This window comes from Budorcas taxicolor, chromosome 14, assembly GCF_023091745.1.
Source record: "Budorcas taxicolor isolate Tak-1 chromosome 14, Takin1.1, whole genome shotgun sequence".
Taxonomy (NCBI): Eukaryota; Metazoa; Chordata; class Mammalia; order Artiodactyla; family Bovidae; genus Budorcas; species Budorcas taxicolor.
The window spans coordinates 47621142-47641626 of NC_068923.1; the positions used below are offsets into that span (position 1 = coordinate 47621142).

At 43.7% G+C, this 20485-nt stretch overlaps 1 protein-coding gene across 1 annotated transcript in view; it reads right to left on the bottom strand.

Moving 5' to 3' along the window:
• TRAM1 (translocation associated membrane protein 1) overlaps positions 1 to 13578 on the bottom strand; it is a 31508-nt gene extending 17930 nt beyond the window's left edge. Inside the window, exons 1-5 of the mRNA XM_052651629.1 lie at positions 13277 to 13578; positions 3201 to 3264; positions 1611 to 1732; positions 1380 to 1496; positions 43 to 101 (exon numbers count right to left, since the gene is read on the bottom strand). Of these exons, the coding sequence (XP_052507589.1) occupies positions 43 to 101; positions 1380 to 1496; positions 1611 to 1732; positions 3201 to 3264; positions 13277 to 13399 (485 nt within the window). The 5' untranslated portion in view covers positions 13400 to 13578. The remainder of the gene's footprint in view (positions 1 to 42; positions 102 to 1379; positions 1497 to 1610; positions 1733 to 3200; positions 3265 to 13276) is intronic.
• Positions 13579 to 20485: the final 6907 nt, after the last annotated feature.

The following is a 20485-nucleotide window of genomic DNA, read 5'->3' on the forward strand; positions in this document are numbered from 1 at the left end:
GGATGGCCCTTAATTGAGAAAAGCCTAGTAAAAATGACTTACGTCATCAGGGTATGGGGATAAGCCCTCCACAAGATAGTCGGGTCTGAGATGTAGTTTTCCTAAGAGAGAAGATACAAAAATTAGCCTAATGAGCATGTAAATTCCTTAGAAAATAAGACAGTATTTTCATTTCTTGCACATTTACAACTCTCCATCTCAAGTTCCAAAGGGTCCATGGAAGTCAAACATTTTAGATGTTTTAGTTATTTTTCATTCAATCAAACTGCTTAGTGATGTGAAAATCAATGAGTGATGTGAAGTCCAAAAAGACGTAATTCCTGGGCTTTTGAAATTCTTTCAATCCAGGGGAGTGAAAAAGACACAAATGCAAACACAACCAAAAAACAGTAATGGCTCATAACTGTCATCCAAGGAATGATTTTTTTCTCGGGTCATCAAAGAAAGGGTTCCAAAAGAGGGGGCACCTGACAGGAGACAGGAGCAAGGTGCTGCCAAGTTTTATAAGATTATGTCCACGTAAGGAGAAGGAAACAGCAGCCCACTCCAGTATTCTTGCCTGGAGAATCTCATGGACGGAGGTGCCTGGAGGGCTGCAGTCCATGGGGTCACAAGAGTCAGACATGACTGAAGTGACTTAGCATGCATGCATGCATGCATGTCCACATAATAACCATGTCTTTTTCTTAGATAACCAGATCTGTTTAGTGAGAATTATCACATACGTATATATAGAAAAAACTGAAGCAACTTATCCTTAATACCCATTGAGGTTTTAACACATTTATTTTTTTAAAACTGTGTAAGACAGAATTTGTGTACATCAATAATTTAAAAAAATTCTGAGTATATAAGATAGATTTTAAGCTGAATTTTTATGTTCATCTATAAAGTATCACTAAAGCAGCAGTTTACAATGGAACAAGCACTGGACTTGAAAAGCTGAGTTCTGGTCTGTCTCCAACTGTGTCATACCCTGGAATATTCACCTGGCCTATTTATTCATCTCTAGTATATATGCAACCTTGTGAAAGTATCACTGATAACTTACCCTTTCTGCTAACACAGAGCCACTTGCAAATGACTACAAGATATGAAGACAACATTCAGATCGACTAAAACTGAGTAAGGCTTTCTGGAACACTGAACATAGTTAGCAATTTTTACTGTATAAAAACTTAAGAGGCTTACTGATGAAACCTGATTTATACTAGTTCAATAGCAGAACTCCTAATCTTAGATAAGAACAACAACAGAAGAGAAATTTTTCTAAGGTTCAGGGTTTGCTTATGAGTGCTAAAAATAGGACATCATTTCCTGTTCTGAGTACATAATTAAATACTCTGAGAGATGAGAACTTAAGCATAGTACATACTTACAGATACGAGAATGAATGTGCCCCAAATACAAGAAAACAGGTAGAATGCACTAAGCTGACCAGATTCATTAAACTTGCTGTGTTTCGTTTTGGAGAAATGCATTCGCCTGTTAATTTTCTAAAAATAAAAACAATTGTTAATTTAAGATTATAAAAATGTATTTAACATAACTATCATGGTATGGAGAGCTAGTATTTTACAAAGCATAGATTTCTAAGATTGTATACTTACATCCAACACATATTCTTGAATTATGGCATGAATAATTATCGCCACCAGCATGTAGAAGAAAACTGTAGCCAAATCTTTGATACCATAGTAATAAAGGAATGCTGAATCAGTAGCTTGTTCTTCTGAAGGCCAAAAGAACAGGACACACACACACACACAAAAATATACATAAGATTATAAAAACAGCACTAAGTACAACACAGTTATGGAAACAAACAAAAGAAGACTAATCTAATAAATAAATTTATAGAAACATCACGGTAATATGCTTTTGGACACTTTGAGTCTTAGCAGCAATGAAAACTGAGATTACCCAGAAGTCTAAAGTTTCAGAAATTACTTACAAAGACTTGACACAGGTTAGTTACAGCCATTAAAGATCAGAGCACAGGGGAGGGGAGGGCACACTCAGACCCCTGGATGTCCCAGGGGTAGAGCAGGTTATGTTTCAGTTATATTAAAGTAAGTTATACTTAGCCCATTTGCCTGTGTTTTCAAGGAACTTTTGAAACTTTCAACTTTCTAGCTCTATTTTTCAAACTCGATACCATATTTATAATTCTGATGGAAAAGCTGACTTTGATTTGATTTAGTTTTGAACTCTAAGCAGGGGAGACAGAAGCAACTGCTGCAATTGTTTTCAGTCTTTAAAACTGCTCATTTTCCAGAACAAGACTTAAGCAAATACTTGTGAGTTGATAAAAGAGCTTTGTTCTTCTCTGGCATACTCAAATTTCTAAACAACTTTGTGGTTTTCAGTAATCTGATATCTAAATTACTAAACCAAATATTTACAAAATGATAAAACTGAACAAAAACCCAACTCCATGTTGTGTAATTTATCTTACATCTAAATAGAGAGACTGGGAACAAATTTACTGCCTGAATATGTTATCTTGTTAAGTGAATACCCCACCCCTCATCCATGCTAATTAATTATATTACTATATTCAACGGTAATCAACTTTCAATAACAACCTGATTCTCACCTAGCATAATCTAGAAAAAATTTTTGAAATAAAACCTAAAAATGTAGTCTGTATTCTATTCCCAAGATACTTCTTAGAGCTTACTGTCATTCTCTCATCAAAATAACTGACAGAATGGTAGAGCACAACCAAAAAGCAACAATAAAATGGGCTTAAGAGGGTTGTTATTACAGTTCCCAAACAGAACTCATAGGTCAAAAAAACTGAACCTGAACACTGGGGCTTTAGAAACCTTGACTGAACAATGACACTTCAGACAAATGCAAAATATCCATTCTTAGGATTTTCTTATGAAAAGATCAGAGTGAGGAGAAGGACAAAAAAAAAAACCTCACAAAAACCCTATTCTTCCATGGAATTTCAAGCCTACTTACAAAAGTACACAGTAAACATTAAACACATAAAAACGGATTTTCATACAGGATTTTCAACCCAAAACATCAGATCTTGCATTATTACAAAATCATCAAGAAAAATATTCATTCTCATCATGAATGAGATCTGTGAAGATAATGAAGAACCTAGTGTTCACAGAAATTTCCATGTCTGCCCAGCTGAACTCTTCTACTTAACCAGAAAATTCCAAAAGAAAAGCACCTACCTGTGGCAGGGAGGGTAACATTGTACTGAAGAGTAACAAAAATGATAGAAACTTTTGCTGTTATCTGGAAAGAAAAAAAAGATCAAGTCAATTTGTGACTCTCTCCCAAACAGCAACTCCCGGGGGAAAAAACATTCCAAGTTCTGTCCCTACATCTAAGAACCAAGGAGGGCCCCCCAGTTCCTGTGTCACCCGGACAGGCACAACTGGGATTCCCCCTTGCCAAGGAGCTTGAAGTTAACTTAATTCACCAAAGCGGTCTGCAATTTAGATGGGATTGTGCAATCCACTCCTAACTTTAAGATTTCAAAAAAGAGATACTGCAGTTCCAGTAAACAGTGTTTTTGATAAATAATGTTTCTCTCTCTACCTGTACAATGAACACAAAATTGCTTTCAAGAAAAATTTTCAATGTAAATTAATGAAAGAAAAGGGAGCACCATTACCAGGATGAAAATGGACCGAAGGTAGGGTCTGCAGTGTGTGTCTTAATCTCCTGCACACCTGGCATTAGATACATGGCCAATGAATATTTAACTGACCTGACAACTGGTACAAGCAAAGTGGTCACAACAGAACAATGAAACACTTACTCAATATTTATAGGCACCAAGCACTATACTAGACGAGAGGATAACAGAGATGGATGCTATGATCCAGACGACTAGAAACTTATTTTGAGTTTTTAGAAGAAACGGTTATAATACCAAAGAATCAGAGCCAACAGGAACCGAGGAAAAACAATGCGTTTTTTTTTTGTTTTTCATTTCTTCCTGGGGTGAGGAAAGGCTCTGCAGAAGATGTGGTGCCTGAGCAGCTCCTGCTAGCAAAGAAAAGTTCCCTCGCAGGGGATGGAGAGGACAGCCCAGGTAGGGAAAAGGGAAGTGCAAAGGTCAAGAAGCTGGAACCAGGAGGTCAGGTGTAACAGGTGGACATGAGGAAGGGCCTAGTGTGCTGATCTAAGTAGTGTAGACTTTATTTTAGCCTGACCAGACAAATTGAGGAGAGGGAGTTACTGGTGTTTAGAGAGACGGCTGACTGTGGCCAGCGCTGGGCCCCCAAGTCACCCTCAGATCCACACTCCAGCTGGCAACCGGAATCTTGCCCTCCCTCCATCAGGTGAACACACTCCCCAGGCCCGCCCACCCCCGAAGGTCCTCCAGTTGAGTCCCATTCTTTCCAGGATGAGAACAAACTCCAGGGTCTGGCCCTGCCTCCTGCACTCCTCCCACCCAGGGCTCTGTGCGCTTGCGGTTTAATCTGAAACACTGCTGGAAAACCTCTCCACTCGGGATCTCAGGTCAACTACACCCTTTCAGGGACGCCTTCCCTGCCTTTTAGGATAGGTCATTTCCTTTGTTAGACGACCTCAGAGACCTGGGCTTCATTCTTACAAAATGCACACTCCCGGCGTGGTGATATTCATATGCTGTTACCCATCACAGTAACCTCCGTAAAAGCCAGGACTACGCTGGTTTCTGTTCATCACTAGAAGCTCAAAGTCCAGTAGGGCGTGTGGCATTTATTCAGTGACTGATCAACATTACTAAATAAATATCAGACAAAAATAAATTGGAGTAAGGAGGCAAGTCAAGTATGACAGAAACCCATAAAAGCTAATAAGGCCTGAACTGAGGCAGTGGTGGTAGAAGAGAAGTGGAAGTTTTGAGGCAGAATAAGGTAAGTGGAGGTGATGGAATTCCATTTGAGCTATTTCAAATCCTAAAAGATTTGATGATGCTGTGAAAGTACTGCACTCAATATGCCAGCAAATCTGGAAAACTCAGTAGTGGCCACAGGACTGGAAAAGGTGTTTCCATTCCAATCCCAAAGAAAGGCAATGCCAAAGAATTGCACTCATCTCACACGCTAGTAAAGTAATGCTCAAAATTCTCCAAGCCAGGCTTCAGCAATACATGAACCGTGAACTTCCAGATGTTCAAGCTGATTTTAGAATAGGCAGAGGAACCAGAGATCAAATTGCCAACATCTGCTGGATCATCGAAAAAGCAAGAGAGTTCCAGAAAAACATCTATTTCTGCTTTACTGACCATGCCAAAGCCTTTGTGTGGATCACAATAAACTGCAGAAAATTCTGAGAGAGATGGGAATACCAGAGCACCTGACCTGCCTCTTGAGAAATCTGTATGCAGGTCAGGAAGCAACAGTTAGAACTGGACATGGAACAACAGACTGGTTCCAAATAGGAAAAGGAGTACATCAAGGCTGCATATTGTCACGCTGCTTATATAACTTATATGCAGAGGACATCATGAGAAACACTGGGCTGGATGAAGCACAAGCTGGAATCAAGATTGCTGGGAGATGGTTTGGGAGAATGGCATTGAAACATGTATATTATTGTATGTGAAACAAATCGCCAGTTCAGGTTCGATGCATGATACAGGGTGCTCGGGGCTGGTGCACTGGGATGACCCAGAGGGATGGGATGGGGAGGGAGGTAGGAGGGGGGTTCAGGATGGGGAACACATGTACAGTGTGGCAGATTCATGTCAATGTATGGCAAAACCAATACAATATTGTAAAGTAATTAGCCTCCAAAAAAAAAAAAAGATTGCCGGGAGAAATATCAGTAACCTCAGATATGCAGATGACACCACCCTTATGGCAGAAAGCGAAGAAGAACTAAACAGCCTCTTTGATGAAAGTGAAAGAGGAGAGTGAAAAAGTTGGCTTAAAGCTCATCATGCAGAAAACTAAGATCACAGCATCCGGTCCCATCACTTCATGGCAAATAGATGGGGAAACAGTGGAAACAGTGGCTGACTTTATTTTTTTGGGCTCCAAAATCACTGCACATGGTGACTCCAGCCATGAAATTAAAAGACGCTTACTCCTTGGAAGGAAAGTTAAGACCAACCTAGACAGCATATTAAAAAACAGAGACATTAATTTGCCAACAAAAGTCTGTCTAGTCAAGACTATGGTTTTTCCAGTAGTCATGTATGGACGTGAGAGTTGGACTATAAAAAAAGCTGAGTGCCCAAGAATTGATACTTTTGAACCGTGGTGTTGGAGAAGACTCTTAAGAGTCCCTTGGACTGCAAGCAGATCCAACCAGTCTATTCTAAAGGAGATCGGTCCTGGGTGTTCATTGGAAGGACTGATGTTGAAGCTGAAACTCCAAATATTTTGGCCACCTGATGTGAACAGCTGACTCATTTGAAAAGACTCTGATGCTGGCAAAGATTGAGGGCAGGAGGAGAAGGGGACGAGAAAGGATGAGATGGTTGGATGGCATCACCGACTCAATCCACATGAGTTTGGGTAAGCTCTGGGAGTTGGTGATGGACAGGGAGGCCTGGCGTGCTGCAGTTCATGGGGACGCAGAGAGTCGGAGAAGACTGAGTGACTGAACTGACTGACTGACTGAAAGCTTGGTAAGCAGGAGGGAAGAATCAGAGATCATGTACTGATGCTTCAACAAGTAGGTGAAAAACAATACTATTAACAAAAATGGGGAATATAGGAGGAACAACAGGTTTTAGGGAAAGAGGAGTTTTCAGTAAACTTAGATTTCTTTGAGATGTGCAGGTGGAAAGACCAACAGGCAGGTGAGGCCCACTCCTGGAGCTCCGCAGGGAGGGCCAGGCTCAAGGATTTTTGGAAGTCTCTCTTTACAGAGACTACACAGTACACAGTGGAGGCTGTGGAAATATGTAAGTCCTCTGTAGAGAGTATACAGGATTTGATGAGAAGCAGGACAAATCAGAACCATGGAGAGGGCAGAGAAAAGCTGGTGGGGAAATAACAAGACATGATCAAAGAGAAACAGCAGAGAATGAAGAGAGCTGGATACCCCAAAAGCCAGAGGGGAAACATTTCAGGATGGTGTGGACAATAAAGCCAAAGCTTCAACAGAGATGTGTCAGGAAAAGACGACAGTGGACTGGACGATTTAAGAAGTCATCAGTGGTCACAGCTTTTGAGTGATTCCAACAGAGAGCGCGAAAGGCACATGACAGTGGTGTGGAGAGCCCAAAAGGAATGAACACAGGGGTTCCCAGTGAGAGATACCAGGCCAAGGCTTACGTTGTTTTATGATGGGAGGGGCTAAGCTGGTGTGAGGGTGGTCAGGAAAGGGGCTAGGGAGAATTTACCATGTTAGGGCATAATGGACAGAAAGATCTGGCAGGGAATGAAACACAAGGATAGCTGCTGTTTAGTCATTAAGTCATGAGCGACTCTACAACCCCATGGACTGCAGCACGCCAGGCTTCCCTGTCCTTCACTATCTCCTGGAGCTTGCTCAGACTCTTGTCCATTGAGTCAGTGATCCCATCCAACCCTCTCATCCTCTATTGTCCCCTTCTTTCCCTCAATATTTCCCAGCATCAGGGTCTTTTCCAATGAGTGGGCTCTTCACATCAGGTGGCCAAAGTACTTCAGCTAAAGGTTAATCTTGAACTGTTTTCCTCTTACACTAAGCAGAAGGTAAAAACGATGGGACAGATAAATTCAAAAGACAAGAAACTGAGGAAATTCTCTATGGTGTGGAGCGGAAGCAATGTTATCTGTTAAGCACAGCTGGGGAATCCAATGAGTATTTTTATAGTTCCTTTAGGGAAAGGAGCTGGCCAGGGAGAAGTAAAAAGATCCCTGAGTATTACTTTTGTCTGAGGTCAGAAACGTTTGACTTGTAATATTATCTAGCAGCCCGAGTCCATGACTTTCTCTGACAACCCTGAGCGATCCACAAATGGGGAGGGAGGGAAAACGCAGGTGCCAGGCTGGAACCATGGCTGGATATGTATAGGTCAAACAGGGAGAAAGACCAAGAGGGAAAGGGAGCTAAGGGCCTGGGGAGAGTGTGAACCGTGAAGTCTGCAGGGAGAAAAGCAAAGCAACGAGAGGCCACTATACTGGAGAAAAGGAAAGGGGATCAGGCCCCACTGAAGTCTGGACTAGACAGAGAGCCAGCAGGTGAGCAGCAGAGTTGGGGAGATGTACAACATACAGGTTGTAGCTGGGCTCTGCTGTCCTGGAGTATTACAGGCCTGTGAGAGGAAGTCAGGGAAAGGCCCCTCCAGCAAGCTGCTGTGCTAGGTAGATACAGAAAGCCACTTGGCTAGAAGAGGCCAGTAAGGCTTTTTTGTATTGCATTCTAGGTCATTCACACGAATACATTACAGCAGAGCGATGACATGTATTTCCAGGGTAACACTGCTTTTCTGCAATTCTTTTAAATAAAGTTGATGACTAAATTTTATGCTTTAATATCTTGTTTAGATTTCATATACAAACACACAAACACTTTGCATCCCTGTTTCTAGTTTAAAATATGAGGGCACCACTATCGTAGCTGAAAAAACTTCTAAGTTTTTTTAAACAAATGACAAGGGAAATTCTTCAAAGATAAATTTAATATCAAATTCCCAAAGCAACAAAAATTATATTATCCTTTCATGCTAGGCTTCCAAATAAAATTAAAATCTGGCTTCCAGCTAGCTTAGCATGTGACAGTATGTAGAATAATAAGAAAAATACAAACCACACACACTACAAAAGTTTATAGGAAATTTTTTTTAAGAAGAAGAAAAATTAAACCAATAATCATGCTCTTAGCCATTTCCAGGCCTCCTAAGTGTCATATCCCAGCCAACACTGTTTTAGTTAAACTAATATTACAGTTAATCAATAATAAGACAAATTAGTTTGGAATAAAATATGCTACAGAAATACATGGGCTGCCCAGGTGGTGCAGTGGTGAAGAACCCTCATGTCAATGCATAAGATCCACGAGAGAAGGGTTCAGTCCTTGGGTTGGGAAGATCCCTTGGAGAAGGAAATGGCAACTGGCTCCAGTATTCTTGTCTGGAAAATCCCATGAACAGAGGAGCCTGGAGCACTACAATCCATGGGGTCACGAAGAGTTGGACACACTGACCATGCACACACAAGAAATATATAATGCATTCAGAAGTAAAAATAACCAAGTTTATGACAATTTTGAACATCTGAAGCACTGCTCTCCATTTATAAGAAAAATATGAGACTTATTCAGATGTATCTTAAACAGGTTACCATGACGCTTAATGAATTATTTAACTCAGCACTGATTACAATTATCATGAATATCATAATATTTCTTTCACGGTCACCAGCTGGGGCTTGGTAGCTTGTCATACAGAAACGTTAACTACGCTGTACTTGCTAGAGGAAGGAGTACTACTACACGGACTGGATGCCGTGGATGCCGTAGAGATAAAGGCAGTTTCTGAATATCTAATCCCACTTCCTTACTGACATATAAAACTAAATTCTTAAAAAAAAGAAGGAAAGAAAATGGTGGCATTAAGACAAGCCACACTTAAAAAAATAAAACAAACCTCCAAGTCTGTTCCACGATACTTGGAATTGTAAAGGTCCCCTTAACCTGGCATGGCAAGAACAACTTGGACTCCTGAGAATGTGTAAAGTAACTCCCTTTCAGTAGATCTTCCTCATGGAGACTCTTAACTTCTCTTCTGCATCCTTGCTTTCGGAAAGGTTCTCAAGTATCCTTACATCTTCTAACTATTAAATTTTCCTCACTCCAATATGAAGTCATGAATTATACACCACGATTTGCAGTATGTGGACAGAAACTGACTATACTAAAAAATACATAATTTCAAAATTCACAGCAATTTCTGAGAACACAAAGTTCCTTGTAAATTAAAATCTTCCATTTCCCACAAACAAACTATTGCTTTATCAAGAATGAATGTGTGTGCTCAGTCGTGTCTGACTCTTTGCGACCCCATGGACTGTAGCTCGCTAGGCTCCTATGTAATTTTCCAGGCAAGAATACTGGAGTGGCTTGCCATTTCCTAATCCAGGGGAATCTTCCCAAACCAGGGATTGAACCTGAGTCTCCTGCGTATTCTGCATTGGCAGGTTGGTATATACAACTCTTTAGGTGCTGTTAGAACCTTCTCTTGGAGAAGGCAATGGCACCCCGCTCCAGTACTCTTGCTTGGAAAATCCCATGGACAGAGGGGCCTGGTAGGCTGCAGTCCATGGGGTCACTGAGTTGGACACGACTGAGCAACTTCACTTTCACTTTTCACTTTCATGCATTGGAGAAGGAAATGGCAACCCACTCCAGTGTTCTTGCCTGGAGAATCCCAGGGATGGGGGAGCCTGGTGGGCTGCCATCTGTGGGGTCGCACAGAGTCGGACACAACTGAAGCAACTTAGCAGCAGCAGCAGCAGCACCTTCTCTCACATAAAAAATCCGTCTTCTATTTTTTGACCTTGATAAATACCTAAGGAATAATGAACTATCATTTATGGCATATCTCCTGTAAGCTAAACTTTCAACTATGAATTATACAAATTAATTTAATTCTCAGAGTAATCCAATGAGCCCTATCTTACAGAAAAGGAAACAAGTTCGAGAAGTTAAATGACATGCCCTAGGTTACCAAGTTAGCAAGCAGTGGAGCCCTACCTAACTCCCGTTAGCTTCAGCATTTACACTGAGTCTTCATTTTGGCTAGTAATACAGTTATCTATTATTGCTTTGTCAATTTCACCATAAATCCTCTGACATTTTCTCAATATATTTACACAAAAGGCTAACAGTTCTGTTGCAAAAATATCAACTTCTCTATTATTCTAGCACAGATACCATCATTCAATAACTACGTTAATGGTGAGATTCATCAGCAATTATTTTGAAAGCAGCAAAACGAACCAGTAAATTTTTTTCCCATGTGTAGATAACACGCTTTTAAATCCTAAAACTTTAACATGTGGCAAGAAAAAAGTCATGGGACATGCATGAACTTTCTTCTGTATGTTTCTTCAACGTTCTTCTTTGAACTGACTTTAAAAACTTCTATTTAGATCTTTGTTGAGTCTATTTAAATTGAGAAATTTTACAGATGTAAAGGTGAAAATCCCTTCACTGTTAAAAAAAAAAAATCATTGACGTGAGGAAGTTAACAGGTGGTGAACTTCCCTAGAAATGTGGTAAGAGAACAAAAAAAGCTTACATAAAAACAAAGTCAAAACATTTCTTAGTGTCAGCATTTCTGATTTATATTCCATTTCATTCAAAACATTTTGCAGATACTATTACTCCTAAATTATATCTTCAAAGTCAGGAATTTTTACCATGTGGAGATGGGTTATGGCAAGTCTTATAAAACTGTTCAATATGACCAAAGCAGAAAGTATATATATGTAAGTATAACATTCAGAACATTTTTAATACTGCACATATTCATACAGTACTTTATAAACCGTAAGATGCCTTCATACCAGGCTATCTGATCCTTGCAAACAATGGTGGTGAGAAGAGCACATGTGGTATTTCCTTATACACAGCAGAAAAACTGAGGCTTACCCTTAGGTCATTCAGGTGTTAAGTAGCACAGGCCCAGCCTAAAATAAACTATATGACCTATGTTAGTTCCCTTCTACCTTCCCATTTAGGAATACTCACTGCTTCCTTAACTGTGGACTAAGTGGGCAAAAATGACGCTATCAGGATTAAAAAAGAAAAAAAAAACTATATCTAGATCCAGAAAAAGCCCATTTGAAGATGAGCAGAAAGTTTGAAAATATTTTAAGTATTAAAATATTCAATTTCTAATAATAACATTTAAAAGAGCCACACAGGCTCTATTTTAACAATTTAGTCATCTTTTGGTCACTGGCAGTCTCATTCCACTAGTTTTTCTTAAGACTTTCTTTTTAAATTTAACTACTGTTTATTTAATTATTTGTGAGTTGGAAGCAGGATTTCTTGTCTTTTACTGGAATCGTTCACACTGAACTGCATATGAAACTCTTTACTGCTCTGTCTATATTTTGCTAACATTTTTATTGGAGCATAGCTGTCTAACAATGTTGTGTTACTTTCTACTGTACTGGTAAAGTGAGTCAACTATACATATACATACATCGCCTTTTTTTGGATTTCCTGCTCATTTAGGTAACCACAGAGCACTGGATAGGGTTCCCTGAGCTACCCAGTAGTCAAGAATTCTTAATGTCACTCCTTAAACAAATATTTTGTAAGCACTTCCTAAATGCCGGGATATAGTCTAGGCGCTGGAAATTAAAAAAAGCAAAAAACCCCCTGTCCTTTCACTGAGGTTACATTCCAAGAAGGAGACAATAAATAAGTAAAATAATGAGTGTATTTGGTGGGGGCTCAGGAGCTACAGAGAAAAGTTAAAAAGGGAAAGAGGATAAGGAACGGGCGTGTGTTTTGGGGAACGAGGGGAAGGAAGCCGTAGGATGTTACCCGTTCACCTGGCAAAGTTTATTACCCACATTCAACAGCTGTTAAGTAAGTCATCACGATACGCGCTACGTGGGAAGAGAATTTACACACTCCTGACATTTCCATCCTCTCCTACTTGAAGAAACAAAAAGAAAATTATTCGACTCCTCGGCACTGCTGCTCTGTACCCCGATTTCTGTATCAGACCTTGTTTCTTTAAGGAGAGAGCAAGCGCGGGACGGAAAAAAAAAAAAGAAAGTTCGATCACTGCTAACAATACCAGTTTGGGAGACCGAAGTTCTTAACAATTGGGTGGGTAATCCTGCGGCGATCGCTCGCCGCCCCGTGTGGCCACCGCCCTTCCAGCGGGCAGCCGGCGCCCGGCTCCGTCGGTTTGCCCCCCAAACCCCGCGCCGCCGCGGCCGCGGCCCCCGGCTCTCCCCGGCCCCCTGCGGCCTGGCCGGCCGGCCATTCCCCAGCCCGCCCACTGCCCGCAGCCAGCTAGGCGCGCAGGGGCCGCCCCCGCAGCCCGCCGGCCCCTCGCCGGCTGCCACGTAACCCTTCGCGGGAACCAGGAACTGCGCGGCCGGCGGGAGGGGGCGGCGTGAGCGGTGGCCGAGGGGGCGACGCGGCGGCCCCGGCCCCTGCGGGCGGGCGGCGGCCAGGCCCCCGGGACTCCGCAGCCCCAGGCCAGCGCCGGGCCGGGCGGGCCCGCTCTTTGGGGGGCGAGGGGCCGGCACCTCCCCCCGGCCCCGGCCAGGGTCCCCCCGCGGTCCCGGACCGAGGGGCTGAGCTGGAAGCCCGGGCCGGCGGCGGGGCGGGCGGTTGGGCTCACCTCGAACATGAGCCCCAGCAGGAAGACCATCGCCACACAGGAGACGATGTCCGCGTGATTCTGCAGGACGAATTCGTGGCTCAGGACCGGGGGGTTCTTGCTGCTCTTCTTGCGAATCGCCATGGTGAAGCCACCGCCCGTGCCTGCAGGTGCTCCGCCCCGGCTCCGCTTTCCCAGCTGCTCACCGACTCTCCGCCGCCGCCGCCTCCCTCTGGCTGCTCCTCACAGCCCCGCCGCTGCCGCTCGCTGGGGCTTCACTTCCCATCCCACAGCCAGTACGCAGCCGCCTGGGCCACCCGAAAAAAAAAAAAAAAAAAAAAAAAAAAGCGAGCCCACGGCGAAGCGAGCATGCGCACTGGGAGGGACGGCGCTCTCTAGTGCCGCGGCCGCTCTTGCGAGCCCACAGCGCCGCCTAGGGACTGGAGGCTGTCCGCCCGCGGCCGGGCTGGTGGAAGGAACCTGAGCGGTGCCCCGCCGGCTCCGCGCCGGGGCGGGGGTTGGGAGTCGTTTGAGGCGCGAGTTCCCTGCGCTCCTTTAACAGGCTGAGTCCGCACCGAGGTCCGAGGGCGACCACGTGCTACGGCGTGCTCTGCTGTAAGCGTTTCCCTCTGCCCTCCTGGCCACACTAGGCTTGGGTGTCAGTGCCTGCTTCCAGGTTGATCGTCTCTTCTTGAAAGCCAGTGCCACCAGCAAGATAATCTTGCTGACTACATGACTACAACTTAACTACATCAGGATAGGGCCATTCTTTGCTGTTCGCATTTGCCTTAAAAGTTGACTTCAGAATTATTATTAACACACCTGAGGACTTTTTCTTGTTCTTTGTAGCCCTGAGCTAGTTTTTTAAAAAGAACAACTATTTGGTCTCAGCTGTCCATTCCCATACCCCAACGATGTCTGAAGAGATCAGCTTGGGTTTACTGGCTTCTTACTTCTTAACAACACTTCTTGGTAATCAATGAGATGGTTTTTTAAAAGTTTATGGATTAAACATGTCCTCCTTTCTCATACTTCTACCCAATATAAGACTTCTGGTACACTTTCTCCCGATGGACTGTGTCACTGTCTACGCATTTGCCAAATCTAGAAATCAAGTCATCCTGGAGTGATCTCTTTCAGCGTCCTTCCATATACAGCCTATTGCCACACCCAGGCCATTCAGTCCCTCTCCCCATCTATCACTGCTGCAGCCTCAGGAGGGGACTCATCTCTAGCCTGCAATATTACAACTCTGGTGAATCCCTTAATGGTTTAAGAACATGGGTTTTAAAATCAGAATTCTGATCACCTGTATGATCATGGACAAGTTACTTCATCTCCATGAAACTCAATTCCTCATTTATTTAGGTATTCAAAAATTTTATTGGTTATCTACTCTATGCTAAGCACTGAGGATAAAGAACAGAAGGAAAAATACAGTTGAACCTATTCTTACAGGCTTTCATTCTAGTATGTGAAGAGGGTCTTTACACAAGATTTAAAAAGTGAAACATATCTTAAATTGAGATGAGAGTTCTGGAGAAAAAGAAAGAAAGGGGACTAGGGAAAATGGGAAATTACATTTGCCTGATGAAGAGGTGAGGGAGCAAACCATGTGGATATCATCAATAAAAAAGAATTGTATCTATTTTGGCAATTAAATGAGATGATTCAAAGAAAGTGCTTAGTAGAGAGTTAGGTATGAATGTTAACTATTATTATTTTCCTACTTTCTGATCAAACAATTACTAGTTTCCAGTTCAGTTCAGTTCTGTCTCTCAGTCATGTCCGACTCTGCGACCCCATGAACCACAGCACACCAGGCCTCCCTGTCCATCACCAACTCCCGGAGTTCACTCAAACTCACATCCGTCGAGTCGGTGATGCCATCCAGCCATCTCATCCTCTGTCATCCCCTTTTCCTCCTGCCCCCAATCCCTCCCAGCATCCGAGACTTTTCCAATGAGTCAACTCTTTGCATGAGGTGGCCAAAGTACTGGAGTTTCAGCTTTAGCATCATTCCTTCCAAAGAATACCCAGGGCTGATCTCCTTTAGAATGGACTGGTTGGATCTCTTTGCAGTCCAAGGGACTCTCAAGAGTCTTCTCCAACACCACAGTTCAAAAGCATCAATTCTTCAGCGCTCAACTTTCTTCACAGTCCAACTCTTGCATCCATACATGACCACTGGAAAAACCATAGCCTTGACTAGATGGACTTTTGTTGGAAAAGTAATGTTTCTGCCTTTCAATATGCTATCTAGGTTTTACTTACCTGCAAATCCCCTTTCAATTTCATATTAAAATGATGCTTCTAACAATTTTTCAAAAATTTTTCATGATTTCCCTTCTCCTTCATGGAAAGCTGTGTGTGCATGCTGTCACATCCCACTCTTTGCCAGACTGTAGCCCTCCAGGCTCCTCTGTCCATGGAATTTCCCAGGCAAGAATACTAGAGTAGGTTGCCATTTCCTCCTCCAGGGGATCTTCCTGACCTAGGGATTGACCTTGAGTCTCTTGTGTCTCCTGCATTGGAGAGAGGCTGAAGGGTCTAGGGAAAGCTTGTTTTTTTATGATCTATTTCTTAAAAATTAATTTTCTGAAGTGTAGTTGATTTACAATGTCATGTAATTTCTGCTGTATGGCAAAGTGATTCAGTTACACATATATTCTTTTTCATATTCTTTTCCATTATGGTTTACCTCAGGATACATTTCCCTGTACTATACAGTAGGACCTCGCTACTTATCCATTCTATATGTAATAGTTTATATCTGCTAATCCCAAACTCCCACTTCATTCGTGAATATGAGCTGTTGTATGTTTGCACACAGCGAGAATGACCCATTAGAGACATTTCTTCTGTAGGAGATTCCTACAGATCTGTAAGAGGTGATGGTGTTTAGTGTACAAGCAGAGGACCCATGGTAACAGGGATGGTGTTTCCATAGTAACCAGAGGAGAGCAGAGTCTGTGGATAGGTTAGGAATGGCCAGATGAAGTTGTCTTCTGGTTGCTTCTATTGTCTCAGTAAACTATGACATGAAATCATCAGGAGTGGGTATAGCATACCCACTAAAGAGGAAAGGGGGTAAAATTGTGGGAGGGCAAATGGATTAGAGGAATGTAATCAGACAGCAGTGCCTCCTTGAGACTTGGGGACCTTGGGCCCTATATTTAAAGTGAGACTCTGGACTTCATGGTGATCCAATGGTTAAGAATCTGCCTGCCAATGCAGGGGACAACGGTTCCATCCCTGGTCTAGGAAGATCCCACATGCCGCGGAGCAACTAAGCCCACAACTACTGAGCCCATGCTCTGGAGTTGGTGCTCCACATCAAGAGAAGCCACTGAGAAGCCAGAGCACAGCAACTAGAGGGTAGTCCCGCCGTTCCCCAACTAGAAAATCCCGCACTCAGCAACAAAGACCCAGCACAGCCAAAAAATAGAGTAATAAAAAAATCTTCTTAAAAAGTGAGGCTAGTAAGCAGAGTCCCACAATTGTTTCCAGTCCTCTCACCTTGCTTGGAGGAGGAAATGGCCACCCACTCCAGTATTCTTGCCTGGAGAATCCCATAGACAGAGGAGGCTGGCAGGCTACAGTCCATGGGGTTGCAAGAGTCGGACACGACTTGGTGCACTGTCTCTCACCTTGCTTGGATATAGCTCTGGAGAAGGCAAGGAGCTGAGGGTTGCCAGGCCAGGATGATGGAGGGGCAGGGGGAAAGGAATTGCAGATGAGGCCTGGGTTGCGAGGAGGTAGCTGTGCTCCTTCCACCCTCCACCCTCCACTCCATCCTTTTTTGCTGTGAAAGGCAAACCTCTCCAGACCGCCTCACTGAGACTCCCTGGTGCTCTGACTTCTAGTTGACTTTAGCCAGTGGAAGGCTCTGGCCCCAAACCAGAAGGGAGTTGGGGGTTTATTCTCCCTTGGTTCCCTCTTTGTCTTGAGGTGGTTCTCGCTGGGAACATGTTCTCCTGAGGCCACAGCCCCTGTCAGCCTTTCCCTCACATTCCAGCTCTCGCTGGGCTCAGAACCTCCTCTCCACTGCCTCTTTAGGTTGTTCCTAGTGCCCAGGAGCCACCCTGTCTCCGGTTGGTTCCCTCAGTCAGCCTGCTCCTCTGTCCAAAGGCCTTTCATGACACTCCCTCCATCTTGGCCTCTCCTGAGTGAGCCATCTACGCCTTGCTGGTTCCATATTCCCAGATCCAGTGCTGGGCTCTCAGACTTGGGGTTGCCCGTGGGGTGGAAGATGATTGGAGCAGGGCTAGTTGGCCGAGCAGCACATGGTCACAGAGTGGGGTGCAGGGGATGATGAATCCAGAGGGCCTGTGGTCATTGGCAATGAGACAGGAAAGGCATGATGAAGGACATGGGTGGCCGGAGGGGATGGAGGGGCGCACGTTGGAAGCGATGAGTGAGGCAGTGGGAGGGGAGGATGCCCTCCACACACTTCATGAATGTTCTGTCACCAAGAGGGAGTTGAGGAGCAGAACAGAAGGGAGCCAGTGAAGGAGCCAGGTGCTGACATCTGGCACGAATGAAGAGGATGAAGAAGAGTTGGGAGCTCGGTGAGTGGGTAATGGCGGTGGGGTGGAGGACAGTGGGTGGTGTAGTTGGAGGGTATGGGCTTCCAGAGAGGTGGGGGTTTTGAGCAGATGAGAGAGGGAGCTGTCTGTGAGCAGTAGCGAGGGCCGTGGGAACACCCACTCCTCCCCTCTGCTCTGTGGCGGGCAAGGCGTGGGAGGGAGAGCAGGTTTGTTTCCAGTTAAGCAGCACCAGGTTTCCATGCAAGAGGGTGAAGAAAATATGCAAAAGGGCGGGGGAGTTGTAAAGGATCTGGCACAGCTGGGGTGCTAGGGGGCGCAGTGGAAGGGTGAGGAGTGGGGAGGTCAGCGTAAGTCAGATAAGGGGAGGAAAAGCTGGTGGTGGGGGAGGATGTGCTGGTGGTGGTTGATGCTGGAGACTTGCCTCCAAGGGGACTCAGGTGGAGAGCATCCTGCTGCATGAGTGATTACCCAGGTGGCCATGTAGGGGAGAATGGGGAATCAGTTCTAATTTTAGCTTCCTTTTTAGGGTGGGCTGCTTCAGAAGCTTACTGGGGGGAAGGGGGACTGCCAAGAAATCCTCTGAAGGTGGGTCATGGTGGTGGGAAAAGTGGTCTTAAGAGGCCCTTAGGGCTCCAGAGACCTCTCTTAAGCAGACTGATTGCTCAGGCGTGTCCACCTCTGGCAGCCATCATGGTTCCAGCATGGTGCTGGCTCCTGTGTGCACAGGCGTTATGTTCCGGTAAGTGATGTACAGGCGTTATGTTCTGGGTAAGTGATGTTTTGGCAAGTGTCACCTGGACCCCAGGATATTTTTAATAATTTTAAAAAGAACAAAGAGAAAATTGTTTGAAACTGAGTGTGTCGAGGAAAAACTGTGGCATGGGGGTGCTGTAATTATGAGAAATAGAGAAGAAAAGGAAAGACGATCTTTGCCCTCCAAAGAGTTATTTCTAGTTGGTTGTACAAGGCATATATTAAAAAGGGGAAAAACAGTTCTGAGATGATGTGAAAGTAAGTACAACAAGCGTATCTAATAAAAGGAAGAACTAAAATGTAACTGTTGGGTTTTACTATCTCCTAGAGGACAGAAGGATGGAAAAATGAGAAACTAATATTTGTTGCATGATGACTATGCTCCAGGTTACATCATTTAGTTTTCATAGAAACCCTGTGAAATAGTTGTTAAAATTTTTAAATGGGGAAACTGAGGCTCAGAGAGGTTAAGTAATTTGCCCAAAGTCCCAGTGCTGGCAACCTGTTTGTCTGACAGATCCAGTCTTACTTCAATATAAACCGTCCTCCAGGAGTTTTACTTACCAAGATGACCTTGAACTTTCAGAAAGTGATGATTCTTAACCTACTCCACTGAAGAAACTGGCTCTGATGGAAACACAGAGCTCAAAAAAAAACAAAAAAAAGCAGGTCATATCATTTATCTGTTTACATGCTATTGTCAAATCATTTACAGTAAGTTTTAAGAATATAAAATTGCACTCATACTGTGAGGAAGAAATTGTATTTTTATGAGGAAGCAAAATCACTGCTTTAATAGTTGGAAATGATATAATTTTCTTGAGTATAAATGTTACTGCTATTAAAACTATAGATCAAATTTATAATATGGTGTTGTTACTCTTAGAAAAGATTGGCAGGGAGAGCTGACTGGTAATGAAAAGACTTTGACCCACTCATACCCCTCTTGGGTCCTGCTAAGGGCAGGACTGTGACCTTCTGACATCTAGAAGCTTAAGGAACCCTAGATGGAGCATCTATCCCTTAAACTATAACTTACTTCACATTGTTTCACTTAATTTAGCACACCAAGGGCCCAAGTTAATGCTTCTCTGATAGACTAGAGATCAGTTTCATAAAGTGGTGAACATAGAGTGTAGAAGTAGAAACAGGAAGCACAAATGGTTTCAAGAAGTTTAGCTTTGAAGAGGAGGAGAGAGCAGGGTAGGTCACTAAAGAGGGGGTTAAGGTAGGTTTTGTGTTTGCTTGTGAAGGATGTGACAGTTGAGCATGTTTAGATAATTAGAGAAGGGAAAAGAGGAAGAGGCTGAAGACACTGGGGACGTGGGGAGAGGTGGGAAGATTGATAGGCTGAGGTCTTGAAGGTCTGGGTCCTCCAGAACATAGGTAGAGGGTTAACTTTCTATAGGAGGGGACATCTCTTTTCACACTGAAATGGAGGGAGAAGGAGAGGTCAGTAGACACAAGGCAGTCATGGAGCTGAGTGGAGGTTCTCCTCACGGTGCTGAGATCAGGGCGGGCAGTGCCAGGAAGACTGTAAGCCACAGTCCTATTTTGAAGGAATGAGTAGGGAATAACAGCCATAGTGTGGAAGTAAAGATGGCGGTAGGAGCAGGGTGGCCCTGGAGGGGTTGGGACGGGAGACTGTCAGCCCCACTAACAGGGCTTGGTGATTTGAGGGGAGGGTTAGGACACAGTTTTAGCAACCCATCAAAGGAATGTTTGGTGCAGTGGTGGAGGATGTAGGAGGTTTTCTTTATAATTAAGTAGATTATCTTATTATAACTCTCCTAGTTGCAAGGGACTGAAAAGAAAGAGTCAAAAGATTCAACAGATTCAAAAGAAGTTTCGGGAACTGGGACATGTTGTGGATTTTAGGAACTAGAACCAGACACCTAGAACCAGACACTTGACCTTATCAAGACCC